General features: G+C 43.8%; 4 protein-coding genes across 4 annotated transcripts; 2 read left to right on the top strand and 2 right to left on the bottom strand.

Annotated features, from left to right (window-relative positions):
* The first annotated feature begins 154 nt into the window (after positions 1–154).
* On the top strand, positions 155–1450 carry LOC132264096 (mRNA turnover protein 4 homolog). Its single transcript, XM_059764165.1, has 2 exons — positions 155–506; positions 566–1450. The coding sequence occupies exons 1-2, from the start codon at positions 479–481 to the stop codon at positions 1291–1293; spliced, it is 756 nt and encodes a 251-aa protein (XP_059620148.1). The 5' UTR covers positions 155–478; the 3' UTR covers positions 1294–1450.
* LOC132264094 (phosphatidate phosphatase LPIN3) lies at positions 1451–14801 on the bottom strand. The gene is made up of 10 exons (XM_059764163.1): positions 14668–14801; positions 8163–8517; positions 7147–7325; positions 5908–7065; positions 5735–5834; positions 5525–5653; positions 4952–5123; positions 4219–4889; positions 4047–4150; positions 1451–2095 (listed from the first exon to the last, which is right to left on the bottom strand). The coding sequence occupies exons 2-10, from the start codon at positions 8340–8342 to the stop codon at positions 1870–1872; spliced, it is 2919 nt and encodes a 972-aa protein (XP_059620146.1). The 5' UTR covers positions 8343–8517; positions 14668–14801; the 3' UTR covers positions 1451–1869.
* A 110-nt stretch (positions 14802–14911) lies between these two features.
* On the bottom strand, positions 14912–16891 carry LOC132264095 (ras-related GTP-binding protein C). The gene is made up of 4 exons (XM_059764164.1): positions 16732–16891; positions 15840–16648; positions 15085–15661; positions 14912–15027 (listed from the first exon to the last, which is right to left on the bottom strand). Exons 1-3 carry the CDS (start codon positions 16732–16734, stop codon positions 15325–15327), a joined length of 1149 nt encoding a protein of 382 aa, XP_059620147.1. The 5' UTR covers positions 16735–16891; the 3' UTR covers positions 14912–15027; positions 15085–15324.
* A 1147-nt stretch (positions 16892–18038) lies between these two features.
* LOC132264013 (small ribosomal subunit protein mS35) lies at positions 18039–19265 on the top strand. The gene is made up of 3 exons (XM_059764056.1): positions 18039–18238; positions 18298–18917; positions 18979–19265. Exons 1-3 carry the CDS (start codon positions 18121–18123, stop codon positions 19234–19236), a joined length of 996 nt encoding a protein of 331 aa, XP_059620039.1. The 5' UTR covers positions 18039–18120; the 3' UTR covers positions 19237–19265.
* The last annotated feature ends 7067 nt before the right edge of the window (positions 19266–26332 follow it).

Here is a 26332-nt window from a genome sequence, read left to right as displayed (position 1 = left end):
TGAGCGACGATTTGGGAAGGAGAATGGTCAGTGCCTATTGAGTTAGAGAAAAGTGTGCTTCTTCCGTGCACCACGAATATTACTCAAGATAACCACAGAAATGTTTGAGTAGAATTGAAGCGCGAAATAAAAGGCAATTATAAGATCTTGGTTTTGCTTTCATTAGACGCCATTTATCTCAATTTTCGTCATTCTTTTTAATTATTTTTATAACTATTCAATAACTCTCTTAAAGATGAGATAATTTCGTTAATAATTCTCTAAAATAAAGTCATTAGGAGCACAATAAAGTTAAATCACTGAATTTCTGGAGTTGGTATTCAGACATCAGTTACAATAGCTGTGATTGAGTGAGCTCAGCTGCACTCAAAGCGAAGCCAGAGCTGTCAAAACAATCGCCAGCAGCACGTGGTGAAGGAAACTCTTCAAGATTCTCAACTTATTTTCCTGCATCTCATAAGGAAGACACGCACAGACGATGCCCAAGTCCAAGAGGGATCAGAAAAGTGAGTAGAATCCGCTTCTCTGCTATGCAGAACGTCAATGTTTTCGCATTTCTCTGCAGTCTCCCTGACCAAGACTGACCGGAAAGGATTGGCGTGGAAGCAGCACATAGTTGAGGACATCAGGCACTGCGTGTCCAAGTACTCTCATATCTATGTCTTCTCCGTGCACAACATGAGGAACACGCTGCTGAAGGAGCTGCGGACGCAGTGGAAGGACTCGCGCTTCTTCTTCGGCAAGAACCGGATCATGCAGATGGGGCTCGGCGAGGCGGCCAAGGAGCTGACGGAGGACGTCAGGGACAACCTGCTGAAGTTGTCGCACCGCCTGCATGGCCAGTGCGGCTTGCTGTTCACGAATCACGGCAAGGACGTGGTGCTGGACTGGTTCAAAGACTACTCGGCGCTGGAGTACGCGCGCAGCGGCCACAAGTGCCACGAGGCCATCGTCCTGCCCGCCGGACCGTGCGAGGAGTTCTCCCACGCCATCGAGCCGCACCTGCGAAAGCTCGGCCTGCCCACGAAGCTGGACAAGGGCGTGGTGTCGCTGTATCAGGAGTACCGCGTCTGCGAGGCGGGCAGCATCCTGACGCCCGAGCAGGCGAAGATCCTGAAGCTGTGCAACATGCCCATCGCCACCTTCAAGCTGCTCATCAAGTGTCTGTGGCTGAAGACGGGCGGCTTTGAGAACCTCCTGGACGACACAGACACCAGCGACAGCGGAAACGGAGCCGACGACGAAATGGAGCGAAACGCAGAAGCGGCCATGGAAGAAGATGAGGAGGATTAAGTGGGTTGTTCTGCTTTATTTCACCCTCTCTAAAAGCAAATTGCTCAACTTCCTGACACTTTCCTGCTGCAGCACATAAATACGACATGCCACATTGCATGTCCCTATTTTACCCTACTAAATATTTTATTCAATAAATCCTATTGAATTACTACAATTTCGCTTGAGAAACATCAGCAGTTTATTCTTGCAAAAGCCCCTCAGCGTGCCCAGGATGCGCCATATGTACCTGAAAGGGACCACAAATCTCACCATTTTCCCGCCACTTCGGAATGTAGTCATCTTTCAGCTCAAAAACCCACCGCAAAACATTCAAACCCTCCCAGATACTTATCAGCGCACGCTGTGCTTAAAAACAATTCCTCACAGAGATCATACAATATTAACTATAAATATGGATTATGCGAGTCTGAAGCATCTGGATTTGCTGGGATGTGTCAATCCTCCAAGGATAACTACTCAAACTTCAATAAAGTATCACAAATGAGACTATTCTGTTAAAACTAGGCAATTCACAATGTAAAAAACGAAAAATTCAACGTCCATTGGAGGATGCAGCGCGCTAGAGAGATAAAACTATTCGCCTGTCGTCGCGACGACGGCTTCTGGGGCGCCACTGGGAGTCGCTGCAGCGCTCACGGGCGCCCCGACGGCTAAACTCATGCCGTCCATGATGTCCAGGAAGTTGATGTCCGGCAGAGGCTCGCGCCAGTAGCGGAAACTCGAATATTCGTCAGATTGGAAGTCATTCTCCTTGATTGGCGGGAACAATTGGTCCACAATGTCAGCCAATCTGCAGTACCTGCGATTGAGAGGAGAGATTCTGATCAGAACACCGGAATTCGACTCTCTTTCGACTCGAACAATGAAATGTGTGATATTCTGGTTAACATGTTTTGGAGAGTTTTCATGATAACATATAAGGAAAAAAAGTCAGGAAATCAAGACTACGAATAACAGTTACTTCTTGGGTTTTCAAGCATTCGTTAGAAAAATAGTTTTAGTACAGAGAAAATTGTGATTTACTGCATTGTTGTGTGATTATTCCAGAATGTCTTCTTCTTCACATCATAAAAGAGACAAACAAACGATCTGTTTTCTTGATGTGCTCATGAATTTCAAACGAAAGACGTGAGATTTTCGAGTGAATGTAAATAAATTTCTCACGCGGTCTTGAAAGAACTTGCCAATTTCTTCAGCTAACTGTCGATCTCACATGAATATGCATTAAGAATAGCATTAGATTTCTTCTGATAAAAGTGATTTTCTATTAAAATATGCCAATTTCAGCTTTAGTCACAGATTGATGAATTTGAAATCATTTTCACCTCATCTGTTATCATTAAACAAGAACAGTGTTAATCCAGAATTAAAACCCTCTTTCAGCACAGTATTGTGAATCAATGGAATAAAAAAGCAATCAAGCAAGCTCTATCTATGATTAGAATGCATCTATTCTAAAAATATTTGCTAAAATCAATAAAAAGCCGCACCAAAAGCATGTGTCTGTGTGAAATTGTGTGTTAGTGAAGTGATAAAAATCCATCTTTCATACATATTTCCAAAATATCTCACAGAAAACCAACAACAACAACCATAAATTTATCCAACAACGTTCAAAACAGTGAAGAGATCTCGGTGTCTCGTTCCTTAGATCTTAAATGACGATGCAAATGAGCGCATGTTGCTTAACAAGATTGTAATGAGAGTCACATGAGGAAGCGCTTTTTATTTCTGTTATTTTCTAGCAACACTAATTCGTCAATTTATTCCTTACCGGACAAATTTGATGGACGCTTTTTTTCTATCTTTTATCGCAAATTCTCTATACATCTAAGGTTTAACTTGTCGTGGCTTTTTGTTGATATACTTTGTTCATTTGGCTTTCATCTAGAAAAGGTACGCTGCGACTTCAAATTCCTCTCATCATCATCATCATATCACAATTTATCTATAATTTCCTGTACTTTCGTTTCCAATCAGTGTGGCACAATTTTGCGACTCTTTCGCCGCTCAAATGACATCATTGTCATTCTTAAATTGCAACTCCTCATTTTCATCATCATCCTCGTCCGTGTACTCGGATGCAAAAGGACTCAATCGCCCACTACTCGCACTACTCTCACAGCCTTCGTCTGTGTCGTCCGAGTCTCGCATCAGCGGCGGAAAGATTTCATTCACAACCAGACTCTGACCCGAATAACTGCTTTGCAAAGAGAAAAAAACCGCGCAATCGTGGCGAAAGCCCGCGCAAAGGAGAGGAAAATGATGGCACAACGAGAAAAGAAAAGAAAGAAAATAAACCTTTTTAAAAAAAGAATCAACACTATGCAACAGAAGTGTAAGAAAAAGAAGACGAAGAGCAGATCAAAGCAGAGGAAATGCATGCTTTTTTTTTCATTGGAGATTTCTTCCTTTGGAAATATGTTTGAAGAATTTTGTCACATTCCCACACATTTTATCGAATTGAGAGAAACTGTACAAGAGTGTTAACAGAATATAAGAAGGAGAATATTAAATTTGCTGTGCGAGAAATTGTTCATTGTGTTATTAGATTGCACAAAGAGAAGCGAATTGAGTGTGCAAGAATTGAATTGCTATTGAGTGACTTTTTGAACTATCTCTGGCGATAATCTACAATGCCTTCTCATCAATTGCAATTCAACACTTTTCTTTCTTTACACACAGAAAAGTATCGCAAGGCGGAAAATGTATAGGAAAGACAGGAAGAGATAAGCATATTCAATACTCACGTGGATTGGAATGTTTGCGTTAGCTCATGACGCAATTCCCCTTTGGTGTTGATCGTGAAAATCCTCATTATCGGAATACCAACGGCTCTGTAAGCCCAGACATCCTGCAAAGGAAGGAATTCAAGAGTTTTTCTCTCCACTTGTCAAATCACACACACACACTCAAACTCACATTGATCTTGTTTCCATAGCCAGCATAGAAGGGATTTTGCGGGAAAAGCGCCTGAATGTCACTCAGACAGGCGATCTTGAACTGTTCCGGCTTCTTCTCGATCACCTCGCGGTGCAGCGCAGAGATCAGTGACGTGGGATTGAGCAGGAGCGGTCCGTCCGGCAGCTGAACATCGCCCTGACGAATTGAGCGCAAGTAGTCGCGCGTGACACGACTCTGGCCGATGGCACGCGCCGACAGATACAGCAGCTTGTAGCCATTCTCCTCGATCTTCGAGAAGAGATCCGCCACACCGATCTGCGCCCAATCCTTGCCCACCATCGGCAGGATCTGGCCCAGCACGTCGGATCGCGTGATGGTGCCGTCAATGTCCGAAATCACCACCTTGTCATTGTACTTCCAGCGGAACACGTAGCACTTGCACCTGGACGTGCCCTGATACGCCGTCGTCACGCTGAACTCAATCTCATTCATGCCACTCTTCAGATTCAGACTCCTGATCTGGTCAGAGCTCAGCCTCAGTGTCTTCCTGAACTTCTCCGACATCTTGCCGCTGTCCAGACTCTGGTCCAACTGCTGAATATCAATGGCTGTCGACGAGGCGAACGATAGAGAGTCATCCTTGCGATCATCCTTGTCGACAACATCCTTCTGCTGCAGCTCCTGACCAACTGAAAGGCGGAAAAATCATCGTCTCAATCATCAGGAAGCCACAAAGAAGCTAATAACTCACTTTTCTCCTCTCCACTCTTCTTCCCTTGGCCCTTATCACTTCCCGTTCCGTTTCCTGGTCGCCTCCAGTACCACCACGAGTACCTCTTGGGCTCGTTCTGCGCCACACTGCTATCGTGGGCGTCCGCCAACGGCTCCTCCTTCTGACTAGCAATCAATTTGTCAATTGTGGTCTTCAAAGAGAAGAATAGACAGACAATGAAGCCAAGAGTATTTGCCCAAATCGATTCACATCGAGCTTCCTCAATGAGAATTATATGTAAATCAAAACAAACAATGATTCCATGATTAATTGCCTACCAAAAAGGAAGCCAATGTAAATGTAATTCAACCCTAAATCGGTTTTCTTGTCTCCATTTCCCGAGGCATCACACACTTTAATAAACAACAAAGCATTGAGACTGCGAGATCATCTTATGTAAATATATATTTGACTTCCTTGTGATTTCATCTGAAGACCGAATGAGGGTTAAATCCATTCGTAAACTACAAGTCTCTCTAAATTTAGATGATAAAGCCAAATTTGTCCAACAACTGAAAATATTTACACAAATAATAAAAGGCAAAAACTCACATTTGGTAGTGGTTTCTGGAATGCAATCAATGTCATGACAATGGGACAAGCGGCTGTCCAACTGTAATATTTGCCGTTGAGGCGAACAACTAAATTAGGTGATGAGAAAAGTGACGGATTGCGACACACCTAAAGAGAGAGAGAGAAAACAAAATCATAAGACACCGCATGCGGGATGAAAGTGACTTCATGCCATTGCCAACTCCTCACCTCTGTGTAGCTGATAAGATGCCTATCGAAGTCCTCATCATTGGGCCCATTGGCATTCTCCAGGCCGCCACAGAGTGACATTGCGACCAAGTCGAGGTATCTGGAGAGGGAAAACGAGGTTTCTCAGCTCTCTTGCCATTCATTCTCTGTCCCGCGCCCTTTCATATACTCACTTGTCAGACGCCTTTCCGTCTTCGTAGTCCGAATCCAGACTCTTGGCACCGTCAATTGAGCTGGGACTCTGCGGCAGAGACGTTCCATTCCCACTCTCTCTGTCCTCCTCATCCTCCTTCTTCATCTCCTCTTCCGCCTCCCTCGTGAAGGACTTCCGGCTGTGCTGCGGAAAGTACAGCGCCGCCACCTCCGGATCCATGCTCTCGGCATCCAAATCGGCCAGGTAGAGCCCCTCAGGGGCGCTATTGCGGAACTTCTTGTTCTGCTTCATGAAGCTAAACATCCCGCTGAGCATTGAGTTGCGCTGCGCCTGCATCGCCGCTTCGGGAGTATTCTCGTCCGTCACTATGTCGTCCTGCGTCGGCAATTCGCCCCACTTCCAAGACGCCGAGCTGGTCATGCAGTTGCTGGCCTCGCCCTTCTCGCGCTGCGACACCTCGAACTCCGTGTCACTCTGGATGGGCGTCGAGGGGCGCGACGTGCGCGGACTCATGCCAGTCGCCACGTCCGTGTCGCTGAAGAAGTGAATGTCCAGATCGAATCCTCGACTGGACGTTATGGGAATGTCCGCGGGCTTCTCAACAGCCTTGATCACGTCACTAGACACAATGGGACTCTCTTCGGTGGATGACGTGGTCAGAGTCTCCGCCTCGACACTGCCCTCGATCGCCTCTGGCGGATTGGATCCACCAGAGCTGCTTGAGTTCTTCCTCTGGGCATTCTTCTTCTTCATGATGGACTTCTTGCGCCGCTTCTTCTTCGACTTGCTCTCCTCCTTCGGCACCTGCTCGCCCTCCTCCACAGGCTCCAGCGCCACTTCCACCACCTTGGCCGCCTCTTTGGTCTCCTCCACAGTCGTGCTGTTCCGCCAGTCGCCACTCTCTTGGATTCCCGCCAGCAGAGAATCCTCGTCCTGCTGCTGCTCCGCCCACTGCTGCCGGATCTTCTGTGTGGTGAACTCCTTCTTCGACACATCCAGATCCCGCCTCTCCATCGTGTTGTCCGTGTACCGCCGATGAGCATAATCGGACACCTGATTCTCATACTTCTTGCCTTGATGGCAATCCGCCTTCTCGCCACTGTCACCGATTAGGAGGTCAATGGAATTGCGTCGAGGCTTAGGCATTTGCATCTCCTCTTCCTTCATGGAACTCGACCTGTCGTCAAGATGATAAACACACAACAACGAAATTAATGTGTTTGTTGTGAACGTGCACAAGGCGATGAAAAACACTCACGTAAAGTCAGAATTTTGTGCCAACTTGGAAAATTCACTGGACGGAATTGGTGATGTGGCCATATTCGATGGCAGCTCCTCCAGATCATCCTCTGGACACTCCTCCACGAAGAATGCCTCACCAGATTCACCCAATTTCATGTGAATATCAATTGGCTCTCCATTCACCTCAATGTCCACCTGAAAAATGTCGCCAGAGAAGAAATCCGAAATGTAAAAACAAGTATAAAACTATCAATTCTGTTACCAAGAGAAATAATATTGTGCAATCAAAGCCACGCGACTGTTATTCTTTCACTGAAAGTACTTCAGATTCCAGTAGCATTGACCGAAAAGTGGACAGAATTGTACAAATTATTATTATTGACTTTTCCTTCTGTGCTTATTTATACTTTAATGAGTTTCAATTTAACACGAAAAAAATCGAAACAGCGTCTTGTGACGCCAGTGCTTTGGATTTGACGGTGAATGGTCAACTTTCAAGGTGAAAGCAGAAGGAAAATTAAGAGGAATTTTCCAGTGAAAATCTATCTTGAGGCACACTTTCAATCTCACTTGAGTCAAGGTTGATCACTTTGACACCAAATCACGCGAAAATGCTGAAACAACGAGATCTCTGGGGCACCTCAATCAGAAATTGATCACATAAGAAGCACAAATACATGAAATTATAGACATAAAATTATGTCACTCTCGCCTAAAGAGATTCAAACTGATGGCTCAACATGGAAACTTGTTGAAACTCTCATTATCTCAAGTATGTATTGCATACTCAGCATGATTCTCTAGCATCATCATCAGTGGCGAGAGAGCTTTCCATTCGAAATGTCTTTCTAATCGCGCCGATGACGCAACTTTCTCTGGCTATCAAGCCACAGAAGAGGTCATCAGCCTCACACAAATCGTGTCTTTTCTCCTTCGGCCACCGCTCAGAACACATTCGTCGCGTTGGATTTGACCGGAAAGTGCAGCTGAGAGGCAGAAATTGTATATTATTTCAGCCAGGAATATACTCACGATCTTCTCCCTGCTCCGCAGCACGCCGAGCTTCCCGAAGCGCACATGGAATGGGGATGACAGAAAGGTGCCGTCGGACTGCTCCACCACCACCACATCGATGGCCCCCGTGAGTGTGGCACCATTAATTTCACTGTAGAACTCTTTGAAATTGCTAAACACCTTTACAAGGCTATTCATTTTGACTGGCTAATACTCTCTTAAAGAATAATTAACTGGGCAAAGCGCGCTATTAGGAAACTAAAGAATATTTTCTTAACACTTTCGAGCCACCGTCTTTGTTCTTTAACTTATCACAAAGTTAAATTAACAAAACTATATCACCTCACAGATGCCAGAATCTCAGGTGTGAAATCTGCAAAAAGACAAGAAGAAAGAAGCAATTTTACTACTCATCGACCTTTGATCCAATAAAATTTCTAATCTAAAGACATTTTGCTCTTTGTTTCCCGCACTGATAAACCACCCAAAACCACATCACAAATTCTCGCAGCTTTTCATAATCATGATCGATTCAATTTGAGAAGGCTAAATAGGAAGCAAGAATCACAATCAAGTTGAAGAGAGTTTGAGAAATTAGTGATTTCCTGTGACCTCAAAAATTCACACTCCTTCATTTTCATCAATTCCAAACACTTGATGAAATGCCTTTGACTTTAGCACAAGACCCACTTTTTTCCCCGTCTCTTTTCTTCAAGCGTCACACTTTCGGCGAGTGATTTTCCACTTTAAGAAACCCAAAGTGAATAAAATCCTCAGCAAGAGAGAAAAATGATTCATTTTTTGGCATCGATCTTCATTCTCGTGGCTCTCGATCGCTTGAACAGCAGAAGAATGAGGGAAATTTTGGCATTCGCCAGACAATCAAGTGCCCAAGCGAAGGCGCAGATGTTGCAGAGCAGAAAAAAGCGGCGGCAGGTGACCGAGAAATTCTAAATAAGAAGCTTCTAATGAAGAAAACACACACTGACCATCGTAAAACCACCTATTCTGCGATAATAATAGTCACTCCAAAGTCCAAAGATTCACTGCTTTTCAAGCACTAATCACTACTTTGCTAACTCTCATAAAATATTTCTTCCTGCCTCGCACTAGAATGTCCATTCAGGAAGACAAAACACCCTGAACTCCCAACAAAGTCACTTCACACATTCCACATTAACAATTTTCCCATCCAAAAGGCGGCAAAAGGAGTTTCAAACTCTGGCCCCTCTCTCTTTAGCGAGGAACAGAATAATGTTGAAATGTTAAAGTGAAAATACACAATTTCTGAAGGTTCACAAAACAGAATTGTTACTTTGACGATGAAACGCTTTCAATCGTTACGACTTTCAAAGTGGAACTGAAACGAATGTCTCAAAATCACTTCACGCGAAGCTTCGCTGGTTGGCTTTGAGTCTGGCCCAAACACACATTCACTTTGTGGGAGAATTGCGTTCATATTTCCTCGCCCAACACACAGTCAGACTGTGGTTTCATGTCGCAATCTTAATCATATGTTTTACAGTACATCACTTCAAAAGCTAAAGCAAAATCGATCAAAGAGTCTTGTGACGTTTGTTTATTTCTAGGTATTTCGTTTCAGCATCTTTTGGAAGTGTTAAGCTAATCACAAGACGTTTAATTGGTAGAATTGTCTTATGATGGACACAAATCACTTGATTATAAAATTTCTTTTTTTTCCTAATCTTATAAAGAGCTGAAGTCTTCTTCACGAACTGTGAAATCTTGTTTTGTAGAATTGCATAGATCACCCGACTGTCCTACAATTTTCTTGTGATCTTCATACGACAGTCACACAATTTTCACGACTTTAGTTAGCAAAACAGAGTAATTAAATAAGAGTTTGCATTCAAGAATCCGCTTAAGACAGTATCAAAGGAATCAAACAAGAAAACAGCTGGAATCTCACAGTTAGCTTGAATCGGAAAATTATGGGAGGATTTCTTATTGGAACACCTGCCCGCAATCTAACCGCCAGCGACTGTAACTTTGCCAATATGTCAATTGGATGAAACTGCTCGCTTTGGTGTGTGGTCGTGAAAAGGCGGTTGAACACAGTTCAACCTCGCGGCCAATGTGTTGGTAACACACCACGTTTTCCTCTCGGCATGAGGTGACTTCCAACGAGTGGGGATATCAACTGGCTCTGGACACGGAACGGTGTGTAATACTTTGGAGAAAGAGCAGAAACATCGTAAGACTCTTAACTCATGTCTGAATGGATCGCATGATTGTGACGTCACGCTATTTCATATTCACTTGCCGCTTTTCTTTTTAATCACTTTCATGCTGAAGCCAGCGAAGCCGCTCGCTCTCTCTCTCTGTCCCTCAAGTGACTCATTCTATTTATAGTCAGTGGAAAAAAAAGAGACGGTTCTAAAGACCACAAACGGACTGAGAATTATGCTTGAGAATTGATGAGCGTCTGCATGAACATTTGTGATTATGACGAATATAGAATTGAGATTGAGCACGTTTGTTCAGCCGCACGGCGGCAATAAATTCAGCCGGAAAAGAGAATTTCCGGTCCCTGAAAATAGAAATCACTTTCTTGTGCGGACAGGAATCAATACACATCACATTGCGAGCAAATGCCCTCGACTGGCATTTTCTGCGCGCATGATAAGATGCTAATCTCCCCACAAAGTCTCCCGAAAGTCAAACATAAACACGGGTTTTAATTTTTTTTCCACCTTTTCTCTCTCTCTCTCTTCTCACTTTGCAAAGGAACACAAGAGCCCAGCAATGTGCTTTGTTTATTTGCGACGCAATCGTTTCGTAATAATTTTCTATCGCACTCTCACATTGGCTGAGATGGATGAGGAATTGAACGCTTTGCAGCAATAACAACTTGTTTACTATTTATTCAAGTGGCTTGAAAATTCTGCTCTCAACCACACAAACGAAACAGCCCACGTTCACTTATATGAATTTCCTGGTTGCACTGCATTTTCTAATGCACAACAAAGTCATCAACATCCTCAACACATTTGCAGCCGCAATCGGCGTCTCGCACCGAAATAAGCCAGTGATTAATTTTCAATTATAGGCCAAGAGGCTGGCACGCAGTCATATTTGCATTTCGAGATCAAAACACACACCTAATTATTGGAATGTCGCAACAATAATATTTACACTGTGATAAAATGAACTCTCATTTATCGGCGATGCAACAAAGGCCAATATTTATCTTCACTTGCCTTTGCCTGGGCATATAATTGTCGCAGATGAACTTTAGCAACTCATTGCCTAGCTTTGCATAAGGCTCAATCAACTCCTTTGTTCGATAACTGACCTTTACAAGAATGTCACATAATCAAATTTCCTCATGTTGCTTAACAAAATCAGTGTCACTGGCTTATTTGCGAAAAAATGTACAAGTTTGTTTGTAAAATGGAGAAGCCAAGAAACTCATCCAAGGGTAGGACGACATCTCGTGAAGGACGAAAACGTGCTTTGGAAATCATAACAACATCATACAAAATACGTGCATAGAGAAGAGCGGCCAGTTTTGGACAAATATCGCTGAAAAAATCTCAGTTTCACTGAAAAAAGAAACTAAACTAACATAATTATTATAATACTTTATTAGATTGCAAAAACTCTGCTTTGACGAAGAGAATATCTTCAATTTTCCAATAAAACTCACAATTTGCACCCAAAATTTCTCCGATCTTTCGCTACGCACTTTGCCACTTTGCTCACATTTCTTCCCATCCACGCTGATAAACAAGTGGCTGAAGATTAGAGAATAGAGTGAGAAAAAATCTCACTTGACGGAAATTTTTGATATAATTACCCAAGCATTTTGTGAAATTTGCGACTTCTAATAATTCCCCATCGCATTGACCTTGTTTTCTGTGCGTGTGGCCCACGAAAACACACTGTGCTCAACACTGGGTGCCACTCTTTTTGTCATCATCGCACAACGACCACATAAAAAGCCCACATGATAAATGCTAATAAATTATTTACACTCTCTTATATCAAAATAACAGAATTCCGTCATGTGTGAAGAGATAAAAAGGTGATCGTGAAGTGAATTTTTCGGGAATTGAGAAATAAGATAGAAAATCACGGTCGCTTGACATAAATTTCAGGCTTGAGGACAGCAAACCAGGAAGAAAAATCGCACACATTTTTGGCTGTGCTTGCAAACAACAATCCCTCTATCGGTTGGTAGGCGCAAGCCTGATTAGCATATCTGTCGATTGCATTGCCAATTTAGCCTGATTGGCACTGTTGTGATCTCACGATAAATTAATCGTCACTGGCTTATTGAGTCCGGATAGAGTCGAGCCTTCAATTTCAGCCAATTGCAACTTGTTTTCGTCGATCGCGCCACGTCTCCGCTGGCGTCTCGTTGCTTTCCCCTCCACACATCGCGAGCATGCCTTTGTTTTGCAGCTCACAAAAGCCGATCACGCTCACTATCGCGCCACGAGTGACCTCTGGCCCATTCCTCACGCCCAGACGCGCAGCGTGATCGCCGACATGGATTTCATAACACACTGATCACTGAACGCTGGACCAGAGAAATCCGCCAGCGAAAGTGCACAATTTGGTTCAAATGCTATTTCCACAACTGAAAGAGAGTGTTTTTTTATTATTATTCCCCTGTTTTCTATTGTGTTTACAATATTATGCTCAAGCGAATAATCAGGCAATTAATCACCGCACAATCCATTCAGTGGTTGGAATACACACGCGAATTTTCACACATCTTCGCAGAACATTCTTTTGAGCCTCGTGTTTTCTTTTCCTGAAAATTTTCCCACTTGGCCGCCACTCAAGATTTGCCGAAGAATGTGTAAATGGATCTATTTTTGCACACACTTCTTCAATTTAATGCGAAATCCAGTGACATGAACTTTGCACCGCGCATCGAATAAATGAGTCAAATTTATATTTTTGACCCAAAAAATTCGGTGGTAATATCAATGTTGCTTTTCCTTGGAAACAAGCCGTGAGACTTCTTTCTTCGGCCTTGCGGAGATTGTCGGCATTCCTTCTTTTCGCACTCTTCGCACTGAAAATTGATAATCCGAATCAGCAAAATGCCCCTCTTCGCTTTGTTTAGTCTACTAATTAGAAAGAGGAGAATAATTAAAGCAGCAGAATTTTAATAGACCCAGGAAAAGAAGTGGCAATTGACAAAGTAGAACAATTTAATTGGTCGAAATTTGCGTAGAATCATAACTTTTAATAGAGACAATACGTCGACCTTGGAATTGTGGGTCTTTTTTTCTTTGATATACGAAAGAAACCAAGCATTTCTTGTGCCAATTTGGCGCGGCAATTGATGTTCTCTGCCGGGAGAACAGCAATAATGAACCGTGCAACAGATGGAAAAGTGATATTGACCAGTCAATGCTCCGTTTGTCGGTTTCCCTCGTTACTTTCAGCGGCGAAACTAATTTATTCTCACTTTCCATTAATTGAGAGTTCAATCTTCAGAACGCAAATTCCACACTGTAATTCTCTGGGGTTGTTTTACTGAGGAATTCCTCTTACAATGCTTACAATCGAGCATGAAAATGGGAAATATAGTGATGAAAACATTAATTGAAAATAATAAGTGGAAAATCCGATGATTGTCATAGGATTTCATGGGACATTTCATAACCATTTGCTAATTTCGGCAGATGATTAATGCACAGTCTCATAAATTGTCCATTCTAAGTGTTTAAAGTGACAAATAATCACTTTTTACGCTCTTTACATAAAAACTGCCGGGAAGTGCAATTATAAAAGGAAGCCCTTCAAACGACTTTCGCAATAAGACAAAACGACAGACAATAAAAAAAATACATTCTTCTCGTGAAATATGCATTTTCCTGACCTCTCAAGCACGTTCCAGTGACTGAAGTGTCTTTTTATTAGCAATAGAGGCAATAGACAATGAATTAGAAGAGAAAATCGATGGAAATGGCAAGACTCAGAGGAAAACTCTTTGATGAGTCACCTTCAGTTTTTTTTCTCTCCCTTGCATGTGGCGAAAAAAAGTCCCCTCGAAAGTCCCTCACAATCAATACTTTCCACTTTTTTTTTTCATAGAATCCGGGACGCAGACAGCATTTTGCCAATTAATTTAGTGTGAGACGATAAAGAGTCAGTAAACAGCAATTTGCGGACAGTTTTTTCTACGTCAAACAAATCGAGAGTTCACAAAAAAGTGACGATGATAAAGTCTTTTACGTTTGCAGGGCAAAGTTCAGAAGATCTCCAACTGAGCACGGTTTATTGGCAATCTGACGCATAGAATCATCAATTTCCATCTACATCGCAATACTTTTGTGCTAGTATATGCGAAAATGCAAAAAATGCTCGAAATACTGCAAAATACGCTCAGTTTCGCAATGGGTTAAAATGCTCCCGCAAACAATGGAAAGGGAAAATCGATAAGACGAGCCGGACAGTTCAAGGCATTTTCACATCCCTTCACTGGTAAATTTTCACTTTTCACATGTGTTATTGACAGAGGACAATGTAATGCACTTACCAAGTGGGAAAATAATCACAACACTTTTGATTTTCTGCTATTTTTGGGGATTTATCACGACAATGGAAAAGCACGAATCACCCAACTTTCAGCAATCGCGATGTCAAATTGATGTCAAACAACATGGCAGGCAACATTGGCATATCGAATTCTTGGTGGGGGGCGGATTAGACGAGCTGCGATTTTATTCGAAATGATTGTCCGTTGGGTACAGAAGGAGGAGCCTAGAGAGCGAGCTCCGGTGGAATGTTTGAGTTTGGATCGTTTAGCTCGCTCTGCATCATGTCGGAGCTGCCCGAATATGCTGGAAATGCTCTCATGTCCATGCTTTGTGTCGGTGTGGCGTCATCAAAGACGAATCTGAAGGAGAAAATGCGATTTGCTTACAAATACGCTGATTTTCTCAGATAAACTCACGGTTCCTCAGCGAGAATTGGAAGGAAGACCAGGAAAAGTCCCAAAATGACCAGGGAAATCCTCATGCTACCACAGCGCCGCGCCGTTGACACATTTTAAAAGCAATTTACAGCCTCATTGAATCTTTTATAGTCGAAAATATACAAGAAGAAAAAAGTTTAATAAACTTCCGCTCCAAAAGTATTGACTTTTTCCCTCTAGTCGCGTACACAATGTAACAAATAAAAAACTCATGGCGCTTCATGTGACAATAACGTCCACGGACTCTCCGTCGGAGGCGTTCATTTGGCCGCGGCCATTGGTGACTATCGTGGGATCGAGAAAGTCGTCCTCGTGGGACAGAAACTGGCTCTTCTGGTGCTTCAGTCGCAGCTCGAAGACACGCTCAATCGCCTCGCGGAAGCACAGGAAGTTGTAGTCGATGACGCCCTGGCGGCTGAAGTTGTCCTCGCGCAGAATGCACACCAGGGCGAGGAACTTGTTCACCTCGCGCAGGTAGAGAATCGTGCTGTTGTTCAATTTGATCAAGCTGGAGCTCTGATTGTCGAAGGCGGTGATCTCGCTATTCCCCTGAAGACTGAGCGAGAAAGATGGCGAATTAGAGGCTTTTGGTCAGCTAATAAACATCGTTAATATCACTAGAAAGCATTTCTATGCTTTTCAGAGAATATTTAGCATGAATTTAAAAGCATTACAGAGATTCCAGGCCATAAAATCACAACAGATTCAGTTCTTTGCGTTCGTCAGAAACTCACCCGTAAATACAGGAAAGATCAATGACCACGTCGATCATGTCGCAGCACAGCTCGTAGCTCTGCATGTCGACCGGCGAGGCGTCCGTGGCGATGTAGATCTTCGAGACGACGTCGAAGAGGAAGGCCTTCTCGATGCCGGAGTTGGAGATGAGGATGTTCAGCAGATTCTCGAGAGTCGGCAGCTGTGGGATGAGCTTCTGCACCACTTTGCTGAACGCCTCGAAGATCGAGTGGTCATAGATGGACGTGAGGTGGAAGCTGAGCAGGATCTGCTCCAGGCCGGCGTCCGCCAGGTCGTCCGTGGCGCGCTGGTGGATGTCGCGCTGCGATTCCATCTTGAAGTCATCGCTCACGCCATCCACTTTGTGGATGAACACCTCGAACTTGATGCGCGGGTTCACCTTGTACGCCTTCGTCACGGTCTGGTTGAGCTTCGTGAGCGCCTCCAGATAGTCGTCCTGCGCGTCAATCACGAACACGAGGGCGCCGCAGCCCCCGAAGATCATGTCAGAGTCGAATGTGGGCTCGAAGAAGTCGATCTGCCCGGGAAAGTCCCAGATCTGGAACTGCACGAAGCTGCTGTTGTTGATGTCGTCCTTCACGATCTTGTTGGTGGACTCCAGGAAGAGCGTCTCGTTCGGGGACATCTTGTGAAAGACCACTTTCTGGATGGAGCTCTTGCCGGACCGCCGCAAACCCATGAGCAGGATCCGGGGCTTCTGCTCGCGCGTGCCCACGCCCGGCTCCGCCTCGAACTCCTCCCCGTACGTGTACTCCTTGGGATAGCGCTCCTCCACCTCCTGGTAGTTCTAATCAGGGAGAAAAGACACCCTTTCAAGGTCAGACGCCCAAAACCACCCCATTTTCCACCCAGCGCACGAATCTCACTCACCATTGCGCAGATATTCAGCCGAAGCGCTGTCTTGTGGATCAGATTGAGGGTGAACAGATGGGAATTAAAGGTTTTCCAGCCGAGAAGCCACTGTTTTCTTATCACTTCTGGACATTTTTCCTGTCTCTCTTTGTTGATCTGACACTCGCCCAGAAATCATATGGTCGATATTTATATATCGCTCACTCGTCTAAAATATCGAATCGCAGGATTTAACCCTTGCACGTGATTATTTTATGCTCAATAACTTCTTAAACTCAAAAAGCGATCTTTATTCAGAAATGAAATTTAATGATTACATTTTACGGAAGGTTCTGCATCTTCATATTATTCTCTTCCTGAATAGCAATCGCCTCTTTGATCTTCTGCTCCATGTCCATGATTGTCTTGGAGTTCCTCGGGTCGCCGTCCAGTCTCTCAAGCACGCGAAAGAAGCGATTGTCGTCGCTTCCGTCGAGTACATTGCGCGTGCCCAAGAGAGGAAGACGGAGTTTTCCCACCAAGCCGAGGATTGAGTTGATCAGGAAGGTGACAAAGGCAAGAGTTCCCATCAGAAAGAGCGAGGACATCATTGGATTGTTGCCATTTCCAGTGAAATCTGTACCGCCGAACATGAAAGGCATTCCCGACATGAGCTGATTTCCACCATATCCTCCTGCTCCTGCTCCTGCCCCAAATCCGTCCTGGTAAGGATTTCCGAAATATCTCGAATTCTCGCCAGTGTTGAGATCCGCATGGTTCTCAGTTAATCCTTCCTTGAATATCAGTGGATTTATCATCGAGAAGGTGTTCTTGAGGATGATCAGCTTCAGGACGTCGTCAATAACGCTATCAGTTATATATCTTCCATGGTTCTGAGTCTCATTCCTCGCTTTCGTGCTGTTAAAGTCCATCAAAGGGTTTGTCATCTTAAACTTCACCACGTCCTCTTCCTTTGGCGGACTCAAGTGGCCAGAGAGTGGCTGTATTTTCACAAATCTCCCACTGACGAGGGAGAATTTCACCAGAAACACAACCGTGCAGAACTTCAGCATCTTTCACAGACTTTATAGGAAATACAAACTGATGGATTTGTGCAAGAATTCACTGCTTTTATGTGATTTTCAAGCTCAATTATCTCATCCAGTGAACCTGTCTTGCATTTCTCTGTCACCAAGGAGTGTTTTTGACGAGATTATTAACAACAATCCAAGTTGATTTATGTCTGTTCAAAGCAAATAGAACACGAAGAAACACAATTTTCTAAATCCTCTTCAAAATTTTGGCGGAAAATCGTTTCTGAATTTCGATATATTTTATCTCATTCTGATCGATTTGGCAACATCGCAAATCCCGTCGAAACTTTTTATATATTTTCACACTGTTTATTTCTGCATTTCCCCGTGAAATATGTCCCTAATCGCGAGGATTTTCCGTGAAAATGGAAAAGTGCCTATTCTCGCATCTTCCCGATATCAAACATTGTGTTTTTCCACGCAAGCGGACGAGAGAGAAATGGAAAAAGAAGGTGCGTGAATGTGAGGTTATGCTCACATTTTCCTTCATCATTTTTGTGGTTTTTCCCAGATTTTCGCGTCCTAAACCTGCGAAACACGAGAGAGCAGAAGACACAGAGGCAGCCGGTGAAGCGTTATCCGGTGCCGCCGCCCAGGAGCGAACAAATGTCGGTGCATCAAGATTGGGGTGCAGTCTGGCCGGGCCCGAGGACTTTCCACCCGGCCACCGTGCCTCTGCCGCTCCGCCAGGGCTGGGTACCCAAGGGAAAGGCCCCGCCGAGCAAAGTGGCTAACACGGAACTCATGAAGATCCCGAATTTCCTGCATTTGACGCCGCCAGTGATTAAGCGACAGGCGGAGGCGCTCAAGAAGTTCTGCACGCCTTGGCCAAAGCAGCTGAAGAAAGAGGAAGACGTGGAGAAACACTTTCCGGTGAAAGTGATCACTTCGGACTACTGTCACGCCCTGCCGACAATCAGGAATCCTCTGGCGAGGATTGTGAGTGTGAAGTTGAGGCTTTCGCGGCTGCCGCTGGACAAGCACGCGAAGGATAAGTTTCTGAGGCTCGTTGGAGACAGATACGATCCGAAGACAGATATTCTCACCATTGTCACCGATCGCTGTCCGCTGCGGAAGCAGAATTACGACTATGCGATGTATCTTGTCACAGCGCTTTTCCATGAATCCTGGGTGAGTTGCGCTCAATGCCAAAATGTGATTCAAGGCACTGAGATTTCTGTCTTTTTCACAGGTAAAAGAGCCCTGGGAGGACCTGAAGCTGGAAGAGGACATGGAGGAGTACATTTGGGAGAACAACAAGTCCAGAGAAGTTGCTGAGAAAATCGTGAAATGGGGTCAAAAGGACGATGAGAAGTGCGAAATCCCGAGTTCATTCAAGAAAGCTGTAGAGAATCTTCTCAATAGGAATGAAAGTGACTCTACTTTGTCTAGATACAAGGATGAAGTCGTGAAACTGCTTCAATTGGATGAAAAAGTGGAGGAAAAGTGAAAATAAATGAGTAGTAGAGAAGGTTATAACGTCGTTTTTGATTCTGAGAAGCTTTTATCCGTCGATCAGCAAATCCTTGATCTCCGCATCTTTGAGAAGCTGAAGAACCTTTTTCCCTGAGTTTTTTTTTTATATAAAATCTTAAAAAAACATTTTTTCTAAGTAAAATTGAGGTCAGAAACTGATTTATCAATTTTCATTTCTCAAATATCTTTTCCTCAAAACTACACAAGGCGAGGATCTGACTTGCGCTCTGGTCATGAACTCCTAATCCGGAAGGTATGCAAAATTCAGTGATCGCGAGGATCGCGATTAGTTATATCCGCTGAGATAACGCGAGTGGCAATTTGCAGAGCGTCTGCGACGATTGGCATTATCGTTATATCGCCAAATGCTTGACATGCGTGCGTAAAATGTCCATTTGAATATCAAAAATCCGCGGATTTATTTAATTATTACCCAATGAGTGTTTTTTTCAACTCCTTCTGCAAAACCTTTTTACACACAGTCGAGCGGCAGAGTGATAATTACATAAGTGAACCACTTATTTTGGGTGTCTCGCGATGTTGTTACTTCTTGGAGGCATTCACCGATCTCGTTAAATAACAAACACCGTGCGATCTCGTGTAAAGTGAGATCTCTGCATGATCTCTCTGACAATTTTCACGATCTTGGGGGGTGTTTTGCGGCCCATCCAGATGCGGAAGCGAGCTGTCTCGGGCCAAAATGGGGGCCTTTTCAGATATCCCGCCAAGGAAAATTTATAGTGCGGCCAATAAATTGCGGCCGGACAATTGTGTTTGGCGCAAAAGTAGAAAGTATCAACAAGTGTCCATCGCGCGCAGATCATATAAAATCCCAAACGATGCAATTGTGTGACTTGCAACTTGGATTTTGCCGTGTTTGCGCTCTTTTCCGCGCACATGGAGACAAAAAAAACACGATCGCCGATGGAGGAAATGTATTGGTTTTTGAGGAGTTCCTCGTTGACATTTTCATTCACGACGCGCGCGCGCGCGCTCGACAAAAAGGGCACTTCACCTGATCCACTAATCCTGAGGCTAAAATGTAGTGTTATTTAATTTCTCTGACACGTTTTATACTTGCTCTAATGCTCAGTCGCAGCGCAAGAAGAAGAAAAAAAACTCGATAGGCTAATGGCACTGAATGGCCACTTTGGTGAGCTTCCTAAATGGGCTTTTGTGTCACTCTCGCGAGCATCGCGAGGCAGTGAGAGGAAACACCTGATTTCCGTGCTCCAGACGAAATTCCGTAACGATTGTGCAATGAGGCGGCGACTTTTTGCCCATGGCCATCGGAATACAAAGCATTTCAAGTTTGAGGGAGCATTTTCACACGAATCCAAATGATGCTTTATGCGTCCGCCAATCAATGCAAAATTATAATTTTTAATATTCAAAGATTGATTTTGATCCAACAAACGTTTTAGAGTGGAAATCACAGAAGAATTATCCAACTGGTTAATTTTATCATCAGTATTTTGGAATATCAAGTAGGATTAGGACAACAAGACCTGAAAATGTGACTGAGGAATTGAGCAAATCCACCATTAGTTTATTTTAAAAATATCACTGTGTGATTTTCACGCGAAAATCAGTGTAGGATTTCAGAAATGTTGCCAGGAAGCTCATTATCACGCGTGTTTGGTCGCGACGATTCACATTTTGCACTGCAAATCTCTTGTGCAAGTGCGCCGAAAAAGGAAGCTTTGCGCGAGCGGAAAATTGGTCAGATCCATTTGATCATTCCGTGTGACATGAGGAGGTTTGATGGGAAACGCGATAAAAAAATGATCTCATAAACAAATGCCATAAAACATGATCGAACAGTGGAAACATGTTTTTGGCGGATTAAGACGCTCGCGCGCATTGCAGGAAATCGAGTGGCGAGTGAATGAAAGTGAAAACTAGAACTAGTTTGAGTCTTTTCCTTTTCCAACATTGCCGGACGATCTCATTTGTGCATCGCGTCTCTGGTCCGCGAACCTACTTTCACTGGACTCTCCTGAGTGTCTGCGCGATGGCGAGGCAATAAGCCAGAGGCTCACGCCCGTTGCGGGGGAGAATGCAGAGCGCCAGAAGCTCAGTCGCGCCAGACTCTTGGCGCACTTCCCACTAGCAAGTTCGCGGCGGATGCGCGACGAGTGCAAAGATTGCAGATAAGGCGATTGCGGATGCAGAAGAAAGCTTTCGGGTCAAATGCTTGAAAAAAGTTTCAGCCTTTGAAGCTTACTTTAGGAAATCTTATGTTTTTGTATAGAAATTTATAAATAAATCTTAAACATTATAGTTTTTAGTTTACTCAATTTGCCGTTCAATCTTCAAATCTCAAAAGAGCGAAGCTCAAAGTGATTTTCCATGATTTGTGACACAAAATGCAATTGTCCCAGATTTTTTGCATGCAAAAAGCTTATTTTTAAAAATCATAAATTTTCAAAATTGCTGCCTTTTGCGTAACCTTTCATATATATCTGTTATTATTAAATCTTCAAACTGTGGCCTTTGAGCATTCAGAAATGCGGGAATTTCCATCAAATCACGCAACGCAATCTTGCTTTTGGACCACTTTTCCACGCGACAAAGCCCACCCACTAATTGGGCAATGGGGCAATGGATCAGAAGTCAGCAATTGAAGACTTACAGTTGCAACACTCGCGGATTAATCAAGGTGACGAGATGTGCAACTCGAGGACCTTTTCTTCGGCGGCGCTCAAGTGAAAAGTGTCTGTCTTCCGTTCACTTTGCTGCCCTGAATTCTGCACCGCTGCGCCTCAAATGACGAGACGGAATTGTGTGAGGGCTGGAATGTGAGCTTTCGTGTGTGATTACGCAAATGACCCTTTCCAATATTTATCATCCATTTTTTTTTCTCCCGCCAACGATAATAAGAGAATAACAGAGCGAGAATTGTCAGAAAAGCAGCGCGATGTCGCGATATTGCGATTGGATAATCGCGCAGGAGAGTAAAAAAAAAGTCGGTTGCGACGAGGCTAATAAAATGATTTAGATTTGAATGGGTTGGAAAATCATCTTCATCGCCTCTTCGCGAGATGGTTTCCGCGATTAACATCTGCACCAGAGTTGCTCCATCGATTGCATCGAGTGCGTGTCTTCTCTGCCACGCACGTGGCCACAGATATTGATGCTTCGCGAGCAAAATTGCACTGCAATAACACATTTCGGTCCATCGAACTTGCAGCACTCAAAATCACCACTCCCAGAAGCTCCTCTCGGGTCTAACCTGCAACTTGTTGGCTGCATTTGAAATTGATCGCGTCTCTGCGAGTCATTTAATCCCGGAGAAGGTCTCTTGAGTAGCGCGCGCGAGGCAATTGGCAACGAGATTGGCCGCAAACATCTCAACAACTTGCCGATTGCATAAGCGAAAGTAAAACTCACATTTCTCTCATTTCATACAAAACGTGGTATGATTTAAATTTAAGGTATTTCATGCATGTACCACTTCTCATCCAGTTGTGTGCGCTCGGAATTGCCAATATGATCACTTTTTTCCGGCCAAAACGTGAGCCACAGACTTTTTGGCACACTGACAGACATTCGATCGCGCGACGTCTCGAGATAAGCCGTGGCGGAATCCATATCGTCAATGGGCCAAATTTGCGCAATCGCGGCAGAAGAGCAGCTCACCGGCAAACGGGCGGAAGATTAATTGACATCATTGGCATCAAATGCAGAAACAATCACGAGACTCGCGGGTCACTTGCGACACACCGCGACACGAGGCGCTGATTAATGTGCTCTGGACAATTTTGATGCGGCACTTTCTCATGTGATCTGTCCAATCGCGCAAATACTGCGAATACGGCGAATACCATTAAATTTTACATCACACACGATGTAATGAATTTATTTGAGGCAATTTTCCACTTTACTTCTGCACACTTGGAGATGCGCGCCAACGCTTTGCGACAATTTGAAGAGTGGCCAAGAGTTTCTAGATTGCAGATGAGAGATAAAAATCTTTTGGGAGGCCTCCAGAGTGATTCAACAGGCAATTAGCAATGGTGCATGAAAATCGACACATGAGGAAATCCACAATATTGCCAGTAAAATTCATGTTGGGCCACAAAAAGTGATCGCGGTGATTAATATGGAAAATTATTGCATTTTTATGGTGCGATGTGTCTAAAATGTGCTAAATTTGATGTCATTTTAAACTTTTCTTTGTGGGAATTTTCTGCTTTTGGATAATTGTAAAAAATTATGCCACCAAACTTTATTGTGCTTTTGACGAAATTATAGATAAATTTCAATGAAATAAGATTGAAATAAATTTGAAGCTTCATTTCCAAGGCGTTCAATTAAGATGAAGATCAAAAATGTGTTTTTAATCAGTTTCTAGAGCTTGGAAGATCATAATGTAAATTATTTCAAATTCATCCGTTTTCAGGATCAAAACACTCTTCGAAACCTCCTCCAAGTGCAGTGAAACACGCGGAAGTGCTTCGCAGGAAAACCAGTTTATTGAACAAAAAAAACAGCAAGAAAGAAGTCAATTTCTTATTGATTGCATTATCGTCATCAAAAGAAACTGACATTCCGCACAAGATCAGTGCAATCTTGAAATTCTTCTGCAGACACTTGGCTGCGCACCTCCTTCCGAGGAAGCCTTTGCCACTTCCTTCGGGGGCTTTTTGCCGCCGCGCGCCGGCGAGGAAGCTTGTCTGCCGCGCAGTTTTGTGAATGGACTGCATTACGACATTGCGCGCGAAGCTGAGCCGCGAGTTTCGCATAATCGCGACTTGAGAAGGAGAGGCTCCTATATAAACCGGAGCAGACACTCCATCGACTATCACTCACCAAGTCAAGTCAATCGCGCTCAATTCACGACCGTGCCAATTAACACACAACACACAATGGCTCTCCTGAGGATCGCTGTAAGTGTCACGCAGAGCTCTCGCAGGATTTGTGTTTAGGAGCTCTCAGTGTAGTGTGAAGTGTAATAATTGATCTCTTTCCGATCTCTTCCTAGACCATCTTCGTGGTCTGCATGCTGGCCGTGGCGTCTTGTGCTCCAGCGCCGATCTTCTTCAAGAACAAACAGTAAGTGTGAGCCAATTGGCCATCCTGCAACGGCTTTTTTTACGTGCGTGTGTGGCAAATTGAGCCAGAAATTGCAATTCGTCTCACTAAATGTGCTCATTAACTGTGAAAGAAAGATCGTGCGATCGAGACAAGAGTGGAATAACACTTGCATTTTCATCGAACGATGACACCGTTTATCTCTTTTTATGGCACACGCACTTACGCTGATTGTCGTGTTGGTCAATTAAGTGATCTTTTCCTCACAAAGATCTCTTCCTTCTGGGGTAATATTGTGAGCGCACGATCACGGGAAACACCTATAAGTAGCTTTTAATTGACATTGATAGTGAAATTGACGGAAATTTCTCCATCATTTTCCTATCTAATTACACCGATCAAAGAGTTGCGGAATGGTAGCAAAATGCACTCGCGAGATTACGCGCGCGATCATTTTTCAGCAATCAAGATCAATTTCCATTTTTTTTTCTAAATGGTTGACAAGAGAAAGAGAGACATTTTGTCCGCCAATACGCGAAGGAATTCCAGCTGAAAGTGCGTGCGCGATGGCCAAAAAAGGAATAACGCTGCGATCAGTAATACACCAAGAGACTTTTCCCGCCAAAACTCACACTCTTGCCCTCTTTTTGCAGCGAACACGTCGTCATTCACGTGCCGTATCACGTTCACGATGTCCACCATCATCACGTGGAGAAGATCGCCTATCCGGTGGTGAAGCACGTGCCCGTGTACAAGACCGTGCACGTCCCAGTGCCAGTGTACAAGGAGATCCACCACCCAGTGCACCATCACGACGTTCACTACGACGGCTGGCACGGCGGCTGGTGGTAGGCCATCGAGCGCGTGCCCGCGCGAGAGTCACAGTCAAGTGCCAATGATGCACGCAGTGCACACCTGTACATATAGTTCAATGTTCTCACGCTCCGGTGAGATCGCTCGTTGATTCCACACAGCAGATTTCCTCTCATTGTAACCATTAAGTCTCTCGCTGAGATGCAATAAAACACACTCGTCGTTGATGTTGATAAACAACACCATACTTTTAGGCGTTTTTCATTCTCCGCGGCGCACGACTGAATAATTCATCATTGGATTAGTGAACATAGCTCGAAATTCCACTTTGTCCAACCAATTTCCATTCCTAATTTACGAGGTGCAATTTTGGACGATGAATTAAGCATGATATTCCATGTCAATTGCTTTGAACAATTGTCGCATTGTTTACGAGGTATAAATATGATGATTGATTTCATTATAATCTCATGCATTGAGACTTTCACGATCTTCAAGAACTTCAATGTCTTTATCATTGAGATAAGGAGTGGAAGTAATTTTGCTTGTGGGCGGAGCATTCGAGAAGGCGGAGCCATAAGTGTGAAAATATTCAGAAACATTTGTAGGTAAAAAAAAAGGATTCTCAAAGGATTCATGCATAATCTTGGACCAAAACTGTAAGTTGGATAACATTTAATTAAATTGGCTGTAATTTTCATAACAGGGAAAATTAAACTTCTGCGTTAAATCCTTGTTGAGAAGAAATGAGAATGTTGCATAATTTTAATTTCTTGATTGTCAAATGCGCTGGAAATCAATTGTTGGATCACGGAAAATATCATAAATTGCAAGTGGTTAACCTGCTGCTGAATTGTGCGTAAGTGTAGGATTTGACACAGGTTTGGAGGCACTTTCCTCGCGTGATGAATGGTGTGAACGCGATCGAAAGTGCGATCTTTAACTCGATCACTTGGCTTCTTGGTCACCTTTTGGCTCTGCGGAAGAGATTTTGTGTGCACAAGCAAATCAGCGAAATGCAGCTGCGCCCAACAATGCAACCGATCAGGTTTTAGCTCAAATAAACACATTACTTTGTTAGTTGTTAGTCTTCCGTGTTTTGATGGGGAGAACCTTTCGAAATTTTCACTTTGATTTGAGCCCAATTTTCTTTTGCCATTTTATGGACCCTTCGCAAGTTCAAAAACTTGCAAAGTGTGAAATTCCCGAAAAAAAGTGAT

Source organism: Phlebotomus argentipes, unplaced genomic scaffold (assembly GCF_947086385.1).
Source record: "Phlebotomus argentipes unplaced genomic scaffold, Phlebotomus argentipes genome assembly contig_32, whole genome shotgun sequence".
NCBI classification, from domain to species: Eukaryota; Metazoa; Arthropoda; class Insecta; order Diptera; family Psychodidae; genus Phlebotomus; species Phlebotomus argentipes.
This window is presented reverse-complemented; position numbering and strand designations above follow the sequence as displayed.

Coding starts and splice junctions, on each gene's coding strand:
- LOC132264096 (XM_059764165.1), top strand. CDS start 479: ATGCCCAAGTCCAAGAGGGATCAGAAAA. Junction 507..565: donor GTCCAAGAGGGATCAGAAAA/GTGAGTAGAATC, acceptor ATTTCTCTGCAG/TCTCCCTGACCAAGACTGAC.
- LOC132264094 (XM_059764163.1), bottom strand. CDS start 8,342: ATGAATAGCCTTGTAAAGGTGTTTAGCAATTTCAAAGAGTTCTACAGT. Junction 7,326..8,162: donor TGCGGAGCAGGGAGAAGATC/GTGAGTATATTC, acceptor GACATTTTTCAG/GTGGACATTGAGGTGAATGG. Junction 5,654..5,734: donor ATCTTATCAGCTACACAGAG/GTGAGGAGTTGG, acceptor CTCTCTCTTTAG/GTGTGTCGCAATCCGTCACT.
- LOC132264095 (XM_059764164.1), bottom strand. Junction 15,662..15,839: donor GATCTTTCCTGTATTTACGG/GTGAGTTTCTGA, acceptor TTTCTCGCTCAG/TCTTCAGGGGAATAGCGAGA.
- LOC132264013 (XM_059764056.1), top strand. CDS start 18,121: ATGTCCCTAATCGCGAGGATTTTCCGTGAAAATGGAAAAGTGCCTATT. Junction 18,239..18,297: donor GAGAGAAATGGAAAAAGAAG/GTGCGTGAATGT, acceptor GGTTTTTCCCAG/ATTTTCGCGTCCTAAACCTG. Junction 18,918..18,978: donor CGCTTTTCCATGAATCCTGG/GTGAGTTGCGCT, acceptor TCTTTTTCACAG/GTAAAAGAGCCCTGGGAGGA.